The 19,352-nt window shown below is 43.9% G+C and overlaps 1 protein-coding gene across 2 annotated transcripts in view; it reads left to right on the top strand.

Annotated features, from left to right (window-relative positions):
* Window positions 1–19,352, top strand: part of TCFL5 (transcription factor like 5) — an 818,878-nt gene that overhangs the window by 216,789 nt on the left and 582,737 nt on the right. The window contains exon 3 of one of the 2 annotated variants that reach the window (XM_085619728.1): window positions 13,191–13,335. In XM_085619728.1, coding sequence (XP_085475854.1) covers window positions 13,191–13,335 — 145 coding nt within the window. Of the gene's footprint in view, window positions 1–13,190; window positions 13,381–19,352 lie in introns of both variants that reach the window. The other variant, XM_085619727.1, reaches the window with a different exon arrangement.

Here is a 19,352-nt window from a genome sequence, read left to right as displayed (position 1 = left end):
ATGTGAATTTGAGAATTTTACTTCTCAACTAATAAGGGATCAGCTGGTTGCACGTTGCTACTGCAAAAAAGTTCAAGAAAGGCTACTTACATGCAAGGATCCGACGTTAGACAAGGCGGTTGATATTGCCAAAAGTATAGAGAATTCTATTGATGATGCAAAACAGCTCGAATCAGCATTAGCGAATTCCTCAATTTCAGGTGCTGTTTCGATAAAACATCATGAATCAGCTTCGGGTGCTGGTTCGACAAGATTTCCTGAGTCATCTTCTGTGAAACCTTATATTCCCGTGCAAGAAAATGTTTTCAGGGGTAATACTTTTCACGACAACACAAGACTTCACGACAACACCAGAAGATTTGGTACCTTTAGAGGGGGAAGAACATCTATGCAGAATAGACAATTAAATTCCAGAATGTATTGTTATAGATGTGGTTCATCAACGCATGTCTCATCTTTTAGAAATTGTCCAGCGGTTAACCAACAATGTGGGCAATGTGGGAAAATGGGACATTTTGCGAAAGTTTGCTTGAGTGGTAGAAGAAGGAATGTGAGATGTGTAATTAATGAATTTGACAATGATGAGAATGTTACCAATCAGGAATATGTTGTAGTAGTAAAAAATTGTTATGAGGAAGAGTTACAATATATTCCTGATCCTGAGGTTGATGTTACTATAGGGGACAACAAAATTCAACTATTAGTTGACACAGGAGCCAGAATCACTATTGTCTCTCAAGAAAAGTATCAAAAGTTATGGTTTAAAAATAGCCTGCTACCTCCTGACATTTCCACGATAGCTTTTGAAGGCAGTCGCATTGAATTGTTAGGATATTTTTGGGCTACTATTAGTGTTCTAGGCGAGAGTATCAAAGGCAAAGTTTATGTGGCCAAGAGAGGTATTAATGTTCTTGGTCTTATTCATCAAGCTGAAATTGGTTTGACGATTAAACCTGGGTTGAGGATTCCTGTTTTTATCGATAAACAAAAGATGGATCATAGTCACATTCACTCCACTCAGGACACTCTTTCCCTTTCTAGCACCATATCGACCAATAATTTGGAGATTAAATTTAGTAGAGTCTTTGAAAATCGATTAGGTAGAATTACAAATTTTCAGCATTTTATTAAACTAAAAGAAAATGTAATTCCTGTCAAACACAAGTTGCGCAATGTACCATTAAGTATTAGAAGTGACCTTTCTAAACATCTCCAAACCTTATCTGAACAAGGTATAATTGAGAAAGTCGAATCTACCCTCTGGCTTTCTCCCATTGTTTTGGTGAAAAAGAGGTCTGGGGACTTGAGGATGTGTGTGGACTTGAGAAGTCTCAACGAGGCTATCTGGGTTGATGGTTTTCCTCTTCCGCGTATTTAGGATCTTATTGCCAAAGTTGGGTCTTCTTCATTTTTCACTAAACTTGATCTCAAAGCGGCTTATCACCAGGTCGAACTTCATCCTCAGTCTCGACACCTCACAGCATTTGTCACTCCTGATGGTGTTTTTCAGTTCTGCAGACTACCTTTTGGCCTGGCTTCTGCGGCTGCGGTCTTTCAGAGACTTATGACAGAAATGTTCAGAGATATTTCCAATGTTGTAGTGTTTCAAGATGACATTCTTATTTTTACCAAGAAAGAGGCTGAACATGATTTAGTTCTTGAACAAGTTTTTGAAATTCTAGAAAGTAGAGGTGTGACTCTACAAAAAAGCAAATGTTCTTTTAAGGTGAGGGAAATCGAATATCTAGGTCACATAATTTCAGAACAAGGCATCAAGCCTAGACCAGGATTGGGTAAAAGTATTACAGAAGCACCTGCTCCACAGAATAAGGAACAACTTATGTCCTTTCTAGGTCTCTGTCAACAAAATTGTTCGAATTTTCATTCTCTGTGGAATACATTGCAGGAGGAAAGAATAGCAGGGCGGACTGCCTTTCTAGGTTACCGATCAAAGATGTAGAGGAGCAAGATTGGGAAAATGATGTAGAAGAGTGTTTTGTAGCTTGCGTTGGTCATGAAACTGTGTCTTTTGCGGAGGATGACTGGGTCATTGAAACTGAAAAAGATACCATTCTTAGTGAAGTGATTTCATTGATAAAAAAAGGTTGGGCAAAAGAGAAATGTCTTTCTCCAGATCTTCAAATGTTTTGGAAGGTTAACAGTGAACTCTCTATCGAGAGTGGAAAGGTTGTCAGAGGCGACAAATTGGTACCACCCACTTGTTATCGAAAAAAAATTATATTGAATGCTCATTCTGGTCATCTGGGTTCTACCATTACGAAAAGGAAAGTTGGATCAGATTTCTGGTGGCCTAGAATGGATATCCAGGTAGATAATTTGGTTAGATAATGTGCACGATGTAGTGCTAGTGATAAGGTTCTTGTATTAGAGGGTTCCGTTGAACATCCCGTATCTCCTCCTGCAAGGGCTTGGCAAAAATTGGGCATGGATTTTCATGGGCCATTTCATGTTCTTCCTGCAAATTCAAAGTATTTTTTAGTTCTTGTAGACCATCTATCTAGATGGGTTGAGGTTGAACCAATTGGTGTACCGAATTCAAAAAGTGTCATCAACTGTCTTAATAAGATTTTTCTCAGGGAGGGTTTTCCAGAGGAAATCCTCACGGACAATGGTGTCCAATTTATTTCAAAAGAAATGAATTCTTTTTTGCATCATTGTGGTATCAAACACATAAGGACCCCTCTTTATCATCCACAGAGTAATGGCAAAACGGAGAGATTCAATAGAGTTATTGTGCAATGTGTTCAAGCTGCTTACAGTGCTAAAACATGTGTTTTTCAAGCAGTTAAGGATCTTGTATGGTCATACCGTACTGCTCCTCATGTGACTACCAATTTCAGCCCGTTTGAACTCATGAGAGGTAGAAAAGCTTCTTCACAAGTGTATCCTTTTTGGATGGTGAGGTCTTTTCATCAAGGCTGTGACATGAAGAGTATTTGGGATTCTGCGAATAAGAAATCTTATGAAATCAGTAAAAAGAAAGGTGAATTAATTGTTAAGAATGAAGATCACAAAATTAATGTTGGGGACTGGGTGAGAATAAAGAATCCTGCGTCAGTTAGGAAAGGCTTATCAAAGTTTTTGGATCCTCAACAAGTGGTCGAAGTCAGAAAAAATGCTGTTAAGTTAAGCAATGGTAATTGGTGGAATACATCTCGGGTGGCTAAAGATCCTGTCTTTTCACAAAGAAAGGTAACAAGTGACAAAAATGTTTCAGGAGGGGATGGTGGTGTTTGGAGAAGTTCTAGAGATCATGTCAAACCAAGTTGGTTACGAGAATATGTATAAGTGGGGCTGTTTAGTGTCTATTTCATTTCAACTGTTGATCTTGTATTTCTTTGATCTGTTTATTCTTTTATTCTAAGTTATGAGTGTTATTTTATTAAAAGAAGGGAGGTGTGTGGTGATGTCACATAGTTAGAGCATTCAGCAGAATGGCTCTATGTCACCTGGAATGTTAATGGTTGCCTAGCTGCGCCTGGGCTGTGAGGCAGTTGGAGGTTGTCTTTTGCCTTGCTCGGGTCTTGGGGCGGCTCTCTTAAGCATGTAATAAATATCACCTGGAATATGCCCAGCTGTGTGGCCTTCAATCCTTTCACCTTCCTTCTTGATCCCAGCCTTGGGATCCACCGGACACTCTTCACTGACTGCCTGTCAGCATCTTTCCTTCAGGCATCCATAGGAGTCGACGACGAAACCCTACGCAACTTCACACCTATGCACCCGCAGCCCGTGGGCTAGGTAACTTGGGTACTCCGGTGCTCATCAGGGTATTGACTATCCTAGTGTCTAGTTCTCAAGTCTCGACTTCCTAGTTACTCCAGAAGTGTCCTATATCTTATTATTTCTAATCTGTACTATTTCTATCGATTATACGCATTATGCGTGAGTGTTTCCACTCTGCACCTGAATCCCGTGGGCCTCCCACTTCCTAACCTTTGGTAGTATAGTGTAGCCCCAGCGATTCCCTAGGCCTATCCTATTTCCGTGACAGTGGTCCTTATACCACTTACTTAGTATATGGTTTGAGTGGCCCCTAGGGCCTAACTGTATTACTTACCTGTGTGACTTAATGTATGCTTGAATAAGACTGTGTTGTAGTTACCTCGAATCTCATAAAGAGTGCTGAGGGTTTGACTAGAATAAATGCACTTTATTTTATATATATATCTGTTGTGGTGTACTTTCATTTGGTATTCAAGGGGTTACAAATGGTATAACAGCTGGCTTCACATGCTATTCAGAGTTTAGCCTAAGACTTCTCGTGTCCATGCTACCACTAGGATAGCTGGTCTATAAGGTTGACTTTACAACCAATCACCATAAGGGTTGTTTGGACTGATATAAGGTGTACACTAGAACTAGTGACATCATACATCAGGCCAACTTCTCACACCTACTACGGCCGCCTACTTGGAAAAACCCAAGAAGGGAACACCTTCTTAATGGACGTCTGTGCTTTGTCCAGTGAAGTGAAAGTATTAACGAACTTTCCAAGTTCTTTAACAAAAGGGTCTCAAAAGAGACCCCTTTGGGCCACTGCCCCTGCCTCAGATACGGCCAGGTCCCCACGTGTGGGGTCCACCTTTATTAGGAGGGACCGCCTGCATTCAGTGGATAGGGCACTGTTAGCATTACCCAAAAAGATGACTGCCCTTTGCGCCCATCCCAAAAGCGTGTCTGGGAAATCACTGAACCCATGGCCTTGGCATCTTCCACCATATCTTTGTTAAAGGGCCTACTTCGTCTAGTAGCTTATTCTGGCAAGCCCGCCAGGAGCGGTCGATTCCTTTTTTTTTTTAGGATCATTCATACATTTTGTCAGAAATGTCACCATTTTGGGGTCGATCTCAGGCGATTGGGCACCTTCCCCTCGAAGCTGGGTCTGGGACATTCTGCTTTCAGGCAGCTGCGCGCTTCAGTTTCTAAGGGTTTGCGTAGGCAGGCGGTAACATACTGCGCTACCTTGTCACAGGAGACCCCATCAGCAGACCGAGGGTGGAGGATCTGGTCCAGGTCTAGCATGTCTGACTGGGCTGGGGCCAAAGGAACCTCACTGGGCCGGGGGGGGGGAGGAGGGCCCCATGGCCTAGAGGAGCTTGCCACCTCGTCAGAGGGAAGGTCATCTTCCTGGGAATGCTGGGGGGGCTCTAACTGTAGATCTGAGACTGGCGGTGGTGGGGGGTTCTTTGCCATAAAGGTGTTTTGATCGCTCAAAGGCATCCAAATCTACCCCTTCTTCTCGGGCGCTTTGGTGGCTCAAGGTCTGCATCCAATGGGGCTGGGTTTGGTAGTGGGAAGGGACTTGGGCCCTCAAGAGGAGCTTGTGGTCTCTTGGTGCATTTGTGCGCAATTAGGTTCGTGAGGCGCTCCTCCATAGGGCCTATCGCTTCATCTAAAGCCTTATAAACGGAGGTGTCAACAGCACTATAAAACTCATCATCCCATGGGAGTTATCACAGGGGGTCTTTATACGTGTCATCTGTGGGCTCCATGAGAAGGAATTAAATGTGCTACCCTCAAAGACAAACATTACAATTGGAATCAAGTTTCCCAGCAACAGGGATTATGGGGCAGACTGTGGCTGCTGTAATGGGACTGTGGGGACAGTCAAAGGTTTGGGGAGGGCAGTGCCACACCAATTAAAGGGTCTGTGCCCCGGGAACACTCGCCCTTGGTGCTAAACAAATATATATATTGGGGTAGTATATACAACTGCCTGGGAGCGTGTTCCCATAGAACAGCAGTGCTGTGTTTCCTCAGGTAGTGAGTACGGACCCTAGGAGCTCCCAAAAACTCAATAATACCAACCCTGGAAAGATCGTAGGGCGACTGCTCTGAAAGAGCCAAGGAGATGAATAGTACTGTCCCCGAAACGGGGCGTCACTCTCCAGGTGTAAGGGAAGGCTCCGGCAGGCAGAGCACCCGCCACGCGTCCGATCCTGTCAGTTTCAGCACTGACAGGAATCGCGCGTCTGGAGCTGAAGTCGTCGGAGCCACAGCACCTTCCGGCGGGCGACGGACCGTGGCGCGGTACTTCAATCAACGGCCGCGAAAGGAGCAGAAGGACGCTCCCGCGGCCCGAGTGGAATCGTAAAAGATTCCCACTAACCACACAATGCCTAAAAAAATACTACTAGGCCACAATCAATGCTCTAAACAAACCCAAATAAACGAGCAGGAAGAAGAGAAACAAGCATTTGCAATGCAATAGGTCTCGCATTTATAAGAGTTTGAGCTATTGGCATTGTAAAATTACAATGCCTTTTATTTATGTTTTGGTTTTAAAACAAATAAAAGGCATTGTCATTTACAATGTCAGTAGCATAAACTCGCATAAAAGCAGTGTGTGGAGTGCAGCAGTGTGCCGCGTGCAGTAGTGTGCGGCATGCAGCAGTGTGAGGCGTGCAGCAGTGTGCGGCATGCAGCAGTGTGCGGCGTGCAGCAGTGTGCGGCGTGCAGCAGTGTTTCGTATAGCAGTGTGAGGCATGCAGCACTGTGACATACAGCGGCGTGCAGCAGTGTGCGGCGTGCAGCAGTGTGCTGCGTGCAGCAGTGTGCGGCGTGCAGCAGTGTTTCGTGTAGCAGTGTGAGGCATGCAGCACTGTGGCGTGCAGCAGTGTGCGGCGTGCAGCAGTGTCGTGCAGCATGCAGCAGTGAGTAATGCAGCAGTGTGTGGCGTGCAGCAGTGTGCCGGTTGCATCAGTGTGTGCCGTGCAGCAATGTTTCGTGTAGCAGTGTGTGGCGTGCAGCAGTGTGTGGCGTGCAGCAGTGTGTGGCGTGCTGCAGTGTGCGACGTGCAGCAGTGTGTGGCGTGCAGCAGTGAGGCGTGCAGCAGTGTGTGGCATGCAGCAGTGTGTGGCGTGCAGCAGTGTGAGGCGTGCAGCAGTGAGGCGTGCAGCAGTGTGGCGTGCAGCAGTGTGAGGCGTGCAGCAGAGACACGTGGAGGGTGGGGAGAGACACGTGGAGGGTGGGGAGAGACACGTGGAGGGTGGGGAGAGACACGTGGAGGGTGAGGAGAGACACGTGTAGGGTCAGGAGAGACACGTGTGGAGGGTGAGGAGAGACACGTGTGGAGGGTGAGGAGGAGACACCCGTGGAGGGTGAGGAGGAGACACATGTGGAGGGTGAGGAGGAGACACATGTGGAGGGTGAGGCGAAGGGTGAGGAGACACGTGTGGAGGGTGAGGAGAGACACGTGTGAAGGGAGAGGAGAGACACGTGTGGAGGGTGAGGAGAGACACGTGTGGAGGGTGAGGAAAGACACGTGTGGAGGGTGAGGAGAGACACGTGGAGGGTGAGGAGAGACATGGAGGGTGAGGAGAGACATGGAGGGTGAGGAGGGACACGTGGAGTGTGAGGAGCGACACGTGGAGGGTGAGGAGAGACGTGAAGGGTAGGAGAGACATGGAGGGTAGGAGAGACATGGAGGGTGAGGAGAGACACGGAGGGTGAGGAGAGACACGTGTGGAGGGTGAGGTGGAGGGTGAGGAGAGAGACGTGTGGAGGGTGAGGAGAGACACGTGGAGGGTGAGGAGAGACACGTGGAGGGTGAGGAGGGTTAGGTGGAGGGTGAGGAGGGTTAGGTGGAGGGTGAGGAGAGACACATGGAGGGTGAGGAGAAACAGTTGGAGGGTGAGGAGAGACGGAGGTGGAGGGTGAGGAGAGACGGAGGTGGAGGGTGAGGAGAGACCAAGGTGGAGAGTGAGGAGAGACCGAGGTGGAGGGTGAGGGGAGACCGAGGTGGAGGGTAAGGAGAGACCGAGGTGGAGGGTAAGGAGAGACCGAGTTGGAAGGGAATCAGAAGTGGAGGAGAGAGAGAGGTGGAGGGTGAGGAGAGACAGTGGTGGAGTGGGGGGGAGGGGAGGATATCACTTTTACTTCCTCTCCTACTGTAATGTAACGCCCCCACCCCACAGGCACTGCCGGGGCCGAGAGCAGATCACTGTTCGAATCAGCCGTCACCCGAGACTGCTCCGTACTTGTTGGTAAATAGAGGTTCACTATCTGTTGATAATGGGATTCACTTGGGGGGCTGACTTACCTCCTCCACCCCCAGGGCCAACACTGAGAAGGCATCAGAGACCTGGTGCTGCCTATGCTGCAGTACTGCGAGAGAGAGGGATGGGGGGGGGCGGGCAGAGGAAGAGGATTGGGGTTAGAGAAGGGACAGGTGGGGAGAGAAAGAGGAGAGAAGGGACAGAGACAGAAAAGGAGCAAAACAAGAATTAGAGAGAGTAAAGAGGAGAGTTGGGGAAAATGAAAACATTACGAGAGAACATGTAGCAAAGAGGTGGAGAGAGAAGATGGGAGAGAGTAAGGACGCAGCCAATAGATAGGGCAGAGACAAAAAGAATCGAAACAATACAAAAGTATTTTCCAAACTCGTAAATAACCACGGGCCAAACAACTGATCTGCAATGAAGCATCCGAATCCGGTATATCATGACGTTAACCATGCAATAAAAAAAAAAAAAAAAAAAAACACCCAATAACACGTATACACCATGTTGACCCTTTTCCATGCAACATATTCTAAAACGCCATTCTCATTCATACATTCACAGCAAACCTGTTCACAAGAGTGACAGAAAATGTGGTATTAGTGTTACATTTTTGTTTACATCCATACCCGCTCACTTATGCAATTAAAGGATTCATGACCACACGGTTAAACAAAACGTACTGATTGGCCTTGCCGTGAAGAAGAAACACGTGTTGACACACACTCCCGATCTGTGAAACGTTCACCCCACTTTCTCGAAATTGAAACCAGTGCATGTGTCCGACGAACTTCCTGCCGCTTATCTGAATGCACCAGTGGCAGAAGATAGTCCCCATCTTGCAACAACACAATTAAAGGGAGGCATGTCTGTCTCTCCCCACCGCCACATGTCTCTGAGTCTTACTGTCTCATGCGAGATCTCCCTCTAGGAGACAGCTGACACCGACTCTTCCCCTGAGACAGTACGGGAGATGCGTGTGTGTGTCTATATGTATATATCTGTGTGTGTATGCATGTGTGTGTGTTTGTATGTGTATATGTTTGTGTATGCATGTGTGTGTTGGTGTGCAAGTATGGGTGTGTCATTGTGTTCATTTGTCTTCATGGATGTGTACACATATGTTTGTGTGTATACCTATGTCTGTGTATGCATGTTTGTGTGTATGTATATGTGTTTGAGTATGTTGGTGTGCGTGCTTGTTTATATGTGTATGTGGGGTTGGTGTGTTGGTGTGCATGTATATGCATATGTTTATGCATGTCTGTGTGTGTTTGTATATGTTCATATGTGTGTGTAAATGCATGTGTGTGTTTGTATGTGTGCATAGTTGTGTATGCATGTGATCAGAGGGAAGAGTGCACTTGAGGGCAAAGAGGAAAACATACAGGGAAGAGTATGTGAGGGCAGAGAGAAAAATACAGAGGGAAAAGCACGTGAGGGCAGAGAGAAAAATACAGAGGGAAGAGTCCATGTGAGGGAGGAGAGAAAAATAGAGAGGGAAGAGCTCATGTGAGAGCAAAGCGAAAAAAATACAGAGGGTAGGGCGCATGTTAGACCGGAGATAAAAACATAGAGGGAAGAGAGCAGGGAGAAAAATATAGAGAGAAGAACACATGCGAGGGCAGAGAAAAAAATACAGAGCGAAGAGCACATGTGAGAGCATAGAGAAAAAATGCAGAGGGAAGAGTACATGTGAGGGAAGAGAGACAAATACAGAGGGAATAGCATGTGTGAGGAAAGAGAGAAAAATAGAGAGGGAAAAGCACATGTGAGGGCAGAGTGAAAATACAGAGGGAATAGCACATGTGAGACCAGAGAGAAAAACATAGAGGGAAGAGCATATGTGAGGTCTAGACGCCTTACACAATTGGCGCCCTGAGCAGCATTTCCTTTTCATGCCCTGGCACAATCAATCTTACATTCTATGTCACGTCACTCAGGAGTACAACCTCGAATGCTAAACACTGACCAATGAAATTTACGTGGCGAAACACCAGCCTATTCAGTGTCATGGACCCCAGGGCAAGTAAGTAAATGACCCCCCAACCTCCTCAATATGCTACAGTTATATTAAATACACGAATTATCAGCGTTCGTGGGCCCTGGTGCCACTGCACCTGCTGCACCAATTGAAGAAACGCCCCTGGGCAAAGGTACACAAACAAGGAATCAATGACTGCCGACCTACCGGAACCACTGCAAAATGATAAAATAAAAATACTTTCCACAGAACATTTACGATGGAATGCATAGAAGCGCTGCCATTATAGCATTATTTATAGAAGATCATTGCTACACGTTTGTTTTTGAAGTGCCGAATTCTAACCTGGAGAGTGAGGATGGTATATTTTAGGAGGGCTGAAAAGGCGCAAGGCGTGGGATCGCGCTAGCATGCATCACAGCTCACAAACCTCGGACACATTAGGGGCAGCGGAATGTACAACATACAGAAAGTATGTGCATCACCACGTCGTTACAAAATTGCAGAAACCTGATGCTTTGGTTAAAACATGGCCACAATGTTATCAACTACTGCAGAAGAAAAGATGGCCGAATGGGAAACGTGTGGAAGGAGAGGAGTTTTCTTGTTTGAGAACAAGGCTGTAAGATTACGACGACATTTAAAAGTCAATTGCTTCACTTAAGGCGAGAGTTTATTATTAAAGTAAATTAAAGGGAGTGGACAAAAATAACCTGTTCCTAGTCGGGAAAGATGGGTCTAATGAAGCAAAGGTGACCCAAACAAGATGGACTTACAAAGGGATTTAAGGACAGTGAAAAGGAATCGAGCAGAGCATCAAAGGGCTGGGTGAGAAGGGAGGGGGGAAAGCAAGGGTCAAAGCGGCGAAAGTGAAAGTAATCGAGCAGAGCATCAAAGGGCTGGGTGAGAAGGGAGGGGGGAATGCAAGGGTCAAAGCGGCGAAATTGAAAGTAATCGAGCAGAGCATCAAAGGGCTGGGTGAGAAGGGAGGGGGGAATGCAAGGAGCAGCTGTGCACGTGCACGCCATCGTGCACTCAAGCCCTAGACCAGCAAAACCATGTGGGTAGCACTTTTGAAAGCCCACTTACAAAATGTCTCAGCGAGACCTAAAAACAACTCATCTTCGGGCTGCGAGCAGCGAAGAAAGAGGGTGAACATAGGCGAGGAAGGACTATGTATGCAATCAGGTCTTGGATTGGCTGCACCTGTGGACTACAAGCATGTTGCTATTGGCCATAATGGGAGCCTTCTCCCAAGGTCTCATGGGACTTTTAGTTTAATTGTGTTTCTTTTTTTTCAAAAAGGTTAAAGATGTGGTTTTCTTTGCTTCTTTTTTTCGAAAAAAGATTAAAGCAGATGTTGTTATTAAGGTCTGCTATAATAAAGCGAAGAGTGTTTGGAGCATAATCCTCGCCTCAGGTCCTGACATAGAATGTGAATAACCGTTTACAAAGTCAGTAAATGTATTACGGTGACAAAGAACTTCCTTTCTGAAGCAAACTGCTAGTGAGTGCTTCATACTTTTTCACCTTTCTGAGCAAAATGCTGCAATTCAGTTTTCCTGTTGGTAATCAGAGTTGTTGTATTCTGCCAGAAAAAGAAATTGCAGTAGACTGCAGGGTGGAGGGGTTAGATGGCCATGGTTCAGGGTAGACTGTTTTCATGAGGAAAAGGGTCAGTACTGATTTGCATTAGGTTGGGGGGTCTCTTTCTAGAGTGGCACACTGAGCATAAAACAGTGTTGGAATGCTGCCACGAGCGATTGCCACTGGTTAGACTATTTGCAAGCATTCGTCCCATCATGTTTTGCCTGTTTGAATGCCAGTAGTATGCCTGGAAATCGAGACTCATGCAGTTTTCCAATCCTACTACTGCCAATATTGTAAATTCCAAAAAGTAGTATATTTGCTCCTATTCCAGATGTATTTCTAATGGGTGCAGGTTTACTATTTTGTTTTGGTAAAACAATTACTATATACAAATAAGTTTCTGCTAAAAAAAATGAACTAGATAAAAGCTCTTAGTGTAATGATAACGCAAGAAAAACTGACAAAGCATAGCAAGTCTTACTCTGGGCCCTCATACCAAACTAAGAGGCTAAGAATGCATTTGGTGTTTCACACCCCAAGCGCACCCTGAAGCTACGCCCCTACATGTATATCGTGTGACAGACCTATTGTGAAAATATGATACAGTCTCTACAAAATTCAAAAAAGTGTATTTCTTTAACGTGTGAAACCATTTCACATTAGCAGTCCAGATTATATCACTGCATAGACCAATATTTATTAAAAGTTATAGTTTTTAAATATAAACACACAAACCATATTGCTTGCCCCTCTCCAGACAATGCCATTAGCGATCTAAGAAGCAGGTCAGTATCATGTAAACCTTAAACGTGGCCTAGATTTTTATTATAGATGTAGCAACTTTAGTCTATTACGTCAAACATAAGAGATGCTTGTGAAGCGCAAATCCTGAACTCAAGTATTTAAAAGTGAAATATGTGCGCCCTGCATGCCCCTACCTGCATGGGACAATGGGGCCCTCTAGGGCCCCCTTCGTTTACCCACCGCCAACTTTTACTTGGCGATGCTAACCGCCATGTAAGGTTGGCGGTCAGGAAACTCAAAATATGCATGGCGCTACCACAGCAGCACCAACAGCATATTTTGAGACCTTGACCGCCGCGCTACCACCAGGGAATGCGGTTCCCTTGTGGTTGCAGTGGTCAAATGGTGGTCCGACCGAGAAACTTCTAATGCGGCGGTCGGACCGCCAGTGCGGCAGTGGCTGGACCACCACTGCTGCACCCCTGTGAGTCTGGCGGTCCATGGACTGCCAGACTCGTAATAAGGCCCTTAGCCTGCTTATGAGAAGACTCAGAAATGCAAAAGGATTGTGCCCTATAAGAAAGTCTGAGGGCTCCTTGATGTTTGTCAGTGTTTTTTTGGATCATGCCGTCTAGCAAGGAAATCATTCAAAGCCTAATAATTTGTTGAGGACACTCCTTGGTGACGTGTAGTTGTGGATATGTTTTTATGATACATTTCTGATACAGTTTCTTTAAATATCTACACTAATTTCATTTTGGCAATGATATAGTGTCATTTATATACATATAGTAACTTAATATTGTGGCTTTGCCCAAATATCTGTCCTCCCTTCATTTTCATTTCAGACTAATTCATCTGGTAGTCTGTTCCAGATTTCTGGGAATTCATGCCCAGTTTTAGAAGCTGCGAAGCATCCAGATCTAGCATTGCCCAGAACATTTTCTTTTTGTTATCAGCAAGAAATTGAATCAACAAAGCAGACATTGGGCGGTAGGAATAAGACTTTACCTGAACATGTTTGGATTAAAGTGGGCGGTAAGATGCATAGGGTTGTCCTTTCTTTTCATATATTTCAATTCACGCTGTTCAGTAGACATTCGTTGTAGAGTTATTTGTGGTTATTGTTGTCCATAATGCAGAACTGAATGAGTGAGATTAATTTAAGGTGCTATCCGTATGGTCCTGCGAGACTCTGACTTTTTCAGCGTTTTTCCAGCATGAGATGTTATAACAGGAGATATAGATTACAGATTTTAATATGATCTAATTTAATTCTAGTGAAATTTTTTTAAAGGCATAACTAGATAAATAACATATTTAACCTTGGTTTAAGTTAAGAAAATGTTATTAGTTCTATGTCTACCCTCCATTAAGTCTACTACTGCCAGATTGATGGTAGTACAGTAAAAATAACTCGCTTGAAAATATAAATAAGCATCTTTGCAGCCAATAAAAACCTAAATTGGCAAAAGTTACATTCATTTTCATTTTTGTCAGGCAACTACATACTGTCACTGACATACGCAAAACCGACTAGAAACATCTTTTACAAATGTTTTTTCAAAGGAAGAGAAAGGAAACTTCCTGTCCAGGTAGTATAAGTACCATTAACCAGGGTTAAGCGGTGAAAATAACCAGTGTGTTCAAAGATCCCAGTCATTCAACCCTGAAAAAATGATTCTGCCAATACAGGTTATGAAAGGTTGTGGCAACTCCTGAGCATTTAAGGGTCCCTAATCTTTTTTAATTCCTATAATGTAAGCCTATCAGACCACACTTTTCCTTATTACTTAGACATGTTGTTTGTGTTACAGGTGCTGCAGTGTAATATTTAGTATTGCATATAGTCTAACATTCAGAAACTCTTGCTTATAATGCTCCTTTGGAGCAGGACATGTTAATGATATACAGATACATTTTTGATATGAAGTGTTCAGTGGTCCCTGCATGCTGCAGGGCAATATTCAAATTTTTATGACTTCAATGAAGATTCCTATGATTCAGACCTAGGACTACAAGTGAGTAAGCGTTTCTTATTCACGGCATCTCTATTGAAAAGTTCTTCCTACACGTAGATCCAGGAGCACTTATAGAAATGTTTAACAATAAGTATTTCTTTTTAGAAAAGCCTTAGTTTGAAATAAAAACTTTTTGGCAGTGTATTAGAAGTCTATTTTAGCTGAATTTCACGGTTTCTTTAGAAATAAAAAGCCAATTACACTTTACAATTGTCATTTGTTTAAGATAAGAGATAGCAAAAACTCTCTCACAAATCTTTCTTAACAGAAAACTGCACTCAAAATGGGCGTTGTTGCCAGGTAGGCTGAACTCCATTAAAGCTAGAAAACTGACACTAATCCTTAAAAGAAGTATATTCCACTAGTGTCCATCATGTGATATCAGTGCCAGTTCTTTATTCTGACGCCTAGGATCCTGAAGCACTGAGTTCTCTCTTTTTAAAATGTTTCTTCAAGCCTTTCCAAACCCCTGTTTCTCCAGCATTGGTTCTTTTATATGCACATGCTTGAATCCCTCCCTGTTGTCAGTCTGGGAATCCCTGCTAACTATCAGTAAAGAGTGTCAAAATGGCCATGTACCTCAACAACAGTAGTTAAGTAGCACACCCACCTCATTTGAAACAACCCAAACTACAGCCAAAGAGGTGGAACTGCTTAGCTCTCCTACTCCCTCTAGAGGCCACAGTAGCTCAGATTTCTACCGCAAGTCATGTGTTGGACAGTCCCCGAAAAGTGCTCTGCTCTAATCTCTCAGTGAAGCCATCTTGTTGTTTTCCTGGTCAACTCTGCAATGGAACCAGCCCCAATCTTTAGTTTTCGCAGTACGATAAATTGTTCTTGTGGTCATTTTGTTCTGTTCTGGACCAGGGAAACTGCTCCTTTGTTACCAGCTGTCATCATGACTGACAGAAAAAATCTCTTTCCAAATCATGCTCTACCCATGGACAGAAAAATATCCATACAGACGACCCAAATGAGCAGTTTTTTAATTGCCTTTACCCAGTGCACTAAGCTACATTTTGTGCCATTTGTAAAACCTTTCTTTCTAAGACTGAAGGATAGGGAGAGAAGGTTTAAACTGTATTTATTGAATGAAAAGTGGGATAGCCCCTTGTCGGGGATGATTCTCTGAAAATTCTTCCACCTAGAAAAAAGCATCATAAAAAAGAAACTTGGAGTTTCCAGAGCTGGACTTAACACATTTAGAGCTGGAGGACGCAACTGAAAGCGCGAGGGACACCGACACATACCGTGTTAGTGAATATTTGTTTCGAGCAATTATTCAGACGACCTATAGATTGGTGAAATCCGTTTAAAAGGATTCACGCTATACTGAAACGGACTTCTTCAGTATAAATAGCAGGGGCCCCATTACTGATGTATACTTGGCCAGTGACTACACGGAAGAGGCCCCCTTATGTTTGTCATGCAGTACATATCTAAGAAAGAGATGGACCCTAGAATTATGCTGGGAAGAGCGCTCCATTGATTAGGACCTAGATATTGCCATTTCTTGTCTCCCCTGTCCTGATGAGGTCCGAATGAATGGGCCGAAATGCGTCAACCTTTTATCACGGAGTAGCTAGACAGAATGATTTATTCATAAAGACTGTGATTTTGCTCCTTATGTAACAAGTGGGGGGGGGGATTAATTCCCTTGAAGGTGCAGTAGACTACCTTACAGTATCTCGGATTGCTGTTGTTAAATAATGTTTTTTTGTATATTTGTAGCAGCAGTAGACCAAAGCAAAGGGTAGGAAGGACTGGTGAATTGTATATTGTCCATATTTATGTATATGTTTTGTATGTATTTTTGTGCATGTTCAGTAATATACAAAGATAAATATATGCCTGAATAACAATTTTTTGTAGTGTGTATCGGTTTGATATAAATTAAATAAGTGTAGAGATTGATGACTCATTGATAGGGATTAATTTGTTTTCTCCCTGGAGACTTGTATATGTATTTGTTCCTCTGCATTACTGTTCTTTTCCAGAGGACTTACAACCTAAAGCTCCTGCAGCTACCTCCTCACAGGAATAAATTGGAGTTTTCGCAGGAAAACACTCCAGGAAGAGCAAACACCAACATTGGCAAACGACTGTGTGGCTATACAGCTAGCTCCCTTGATGCCCTGACTGAACTGCCATCTCACCAATGGTGTCCACCATCCTTGACAACGAGGAAACAAAACAACCTCGCCAGTGACATTCCCATTGAGATCTATTGGACAAACGTCGTTAATGGTTGTGAAGAGATCTTTGTCAGCTACGACCGCATCAGCAACTAAGTCCACGCTGACGGTGACAGCTCCTTCGGAGGCATGGCCATCATCGACAACAGTACACCATTGACAGTTACCCCAAAGATGTCTATCCTTCCACCGTCGACTGTGGCCTATCTTTCACCGTCAATGGCAAACCAGATATAATGTCTACTTACCTCATTGACGTCAGCCCCTTTGGTGATACTATTGACAACAGCCTTTTCAATACTAGTCCCACAAAGGTGATCGCAAGTCTACTCACCCAGATTCTGGACTCTAAGTTGGGGGGTGATCTCAGTGACCAGGACATCTTGTCTGAGGCAGCATACAGTACTAGGCTGCTGGATGTGCGTTACATCCCTTAATTTGACGAGGGGACTTTGGTGAAAGCTCTTCGGATTCTAACTATTCAGATTTGGAAGATGGTGATGAACTTGCGCAAGGAGACCCTGAAGATAGTGATGAATGGGAAGACTATATCATACCGAAGGAGGTTGAAAGACGACCCTTTCAACGAGAATCTCATTCGGACGACATACTCTGACGGGGAGGGCGGCTAAGAGATTCGGTTCAGCAGCCAAACTTTTTTCCTGACTTTAGAGAACAGTCCAGCACAGTCACAAGGTCCATACTCCTACTGCATTTTGTACGGTCAGAATGCCTGAAATTGATGAAGATGCCATCCACGGGCCCAGCTGTGGTTACTCTTTTGGAAAATATGTATTGGGCCCCAGCCTGCCTTATGGGCCATCTGAAGCCAGATTCAGTAATTATGTCTGCAGCCCAGCACAGATCTAAGAATCCAATCACGCCATCATCAGCCCTCCAGACAGAGACAGCTGGCGGATAGATAACTTGGGACGTAAGGTTAGTTTGATGGAGACATAATCAGTCAAGATCGCGAATGCCTTAGCAATCGTGGGCCATTATGAGTGCCATATGTGGCATGACATCCGGCTACTAATTGACCTTACTCTTGAAGTCAAGCAAGCAATCGTCGATGAGGCAATAGATGCATCCAAAGGTGGGTTCCTCCAGCTGGCAGGAGTAGCTGTTTTAAGAAGGCATGGATGAATGAGTTCTTCTATTATCTCCCATGACAGTCCAGGTACAACTGAGGCTACACATGCAGTAGGAGCCAAAGGCAACGATATGGCAAACCTCCGATAAGGAAGAGAATTGCCACTCAGTCATGCACCATCTCAATATCGTAAGGTTGGGTGGAGAATTTTCCTTTTTGCCTCTGTATGGAAGTAGAAGTAAAGAAGTTACTGAGGGTGGAAATGTTAGCTGATGCTTTTTTAGGAGAAGATATTCCTAGGCCTGTTTCATGCGGAGAAGACCTGTCTTTGTGAAATAGAGAAATTGCCTAACTCGTTTAGGGTTGTCCTAAGAACTTGAGAGATCAGATGAAGAGGATTGACAGGGCACAAATCTAGAGGAGATCTGGGTTTGATAGTCAAAATTTAAGGACATTTGAAAATTCCACAGGACTATAAACACAATCTAAAAGAAGCCAAATGCCCATCCGCAGTAGCTTTTTATGTCTTTAAATGGAAGAGATTTTGCATTTGGTATGTTCAGAAGAACATAAATCCCATTCAAGAAGCAGAGCTACTCACTTACTTTCTTTATGTGACCAGATCAGGCTGCATTTCCAATTCACAAAGATACATCTCATATCTATTACTAATTATAGAAAATGTCCTTCACCTATCTTTCTTTTAATATCCCAGTCAATAAGGACTTTTTAGAGGTAAATTGGTATTTTCACCCATCAAGACCTTCCCTCGTTGGCAATTGAACATTGTTCTATAAAGGGTCATGGGTGCTCCATTTATGCCAATACCAGAATCTATCATGGAAAGAGGCTCTTCTTGTTGTTGCATCCGCATAGATGGTTAGTGAAATACAATCTTTTTCTTCCCATAAAGCATATATGTTGGTCCATAAGAAAAAGTAGTCATGTGGACACCCCTGGAGTTTCTACATCATCTACTTTTGTTTAGAATCCGGCCTCTTTGGCTCAAGATCTCTCCATACGCTAAATGCCATGAGAATTCTGAAAGGTTATTTAGACAAAACTAAATATGCGAGGAAAGTCAACTATGGTCCCATGAAGACAGGTTCAGGCTACTTTAAAAGGGTCTATCCCTAGATATATAGACTTTAGCATCCTGGTATTTTATCGGTAGGTTAATTAGACTTTTCTTGGTAGACCAGAAGGTATTTCAGCTAGAGGTAAAGCGGCAAATACCACACTAGTGGGGAATATCCCCACTGGGGAGATTTGTAAATCAGCTACCTGAGGTTTGTTCCTACGTTCAAACATTGGCTTAGATTCTAGAGCAGATGTCCAGGTATAGCAGACCTGATCGATGGAACCTTGTTTTAAGACAATCATTTTACTTTTTTTCCTGCCGATTCTAGTATTGATGGGTATGGTACTCTTTTCAGTACTTTTGATTATCAGCAAAGATCCCCTGAAGGAAAGAATTATGCACTGATTTTAAGTTTTACGGAGAGGGCACTTCAACACAATGGAGATGGGTTACCTGCTCCGCCAAACTCACGGCTCCGCTGAGTTTAGAGGCGGGTGGACTGAAAGAAGTAGACTATAGAGCATACTCTACTCCTCCAACAGCCTAACACATTATGGGCCTTCAGAGGTGAGCCATCCAACGGTTCACCCAATATAGACCGACTAATCTAAAGTCTTTTT

The sequence above is a fragment of the Triturus cristatus genome, chromosome 7 (assembly GCF_964204655.1).
Source record: "Triturus cristatus chromosome 7, aTriCri1.1, whole genome shotgun sequence".
In the NCBI taxonomy this organism is placed as follows: domain Eukaryota; kingdom Metazoa; phylum Chordata; class Amphibia; order Caudata; family Salamandridae; genus Triturus; species Triturus cristatus.
The sequence above is the reverse complement of the archived record's forward strand: the minus strand, read 5'-3'. Positions and strand labels throughout refer to the sequence as shown.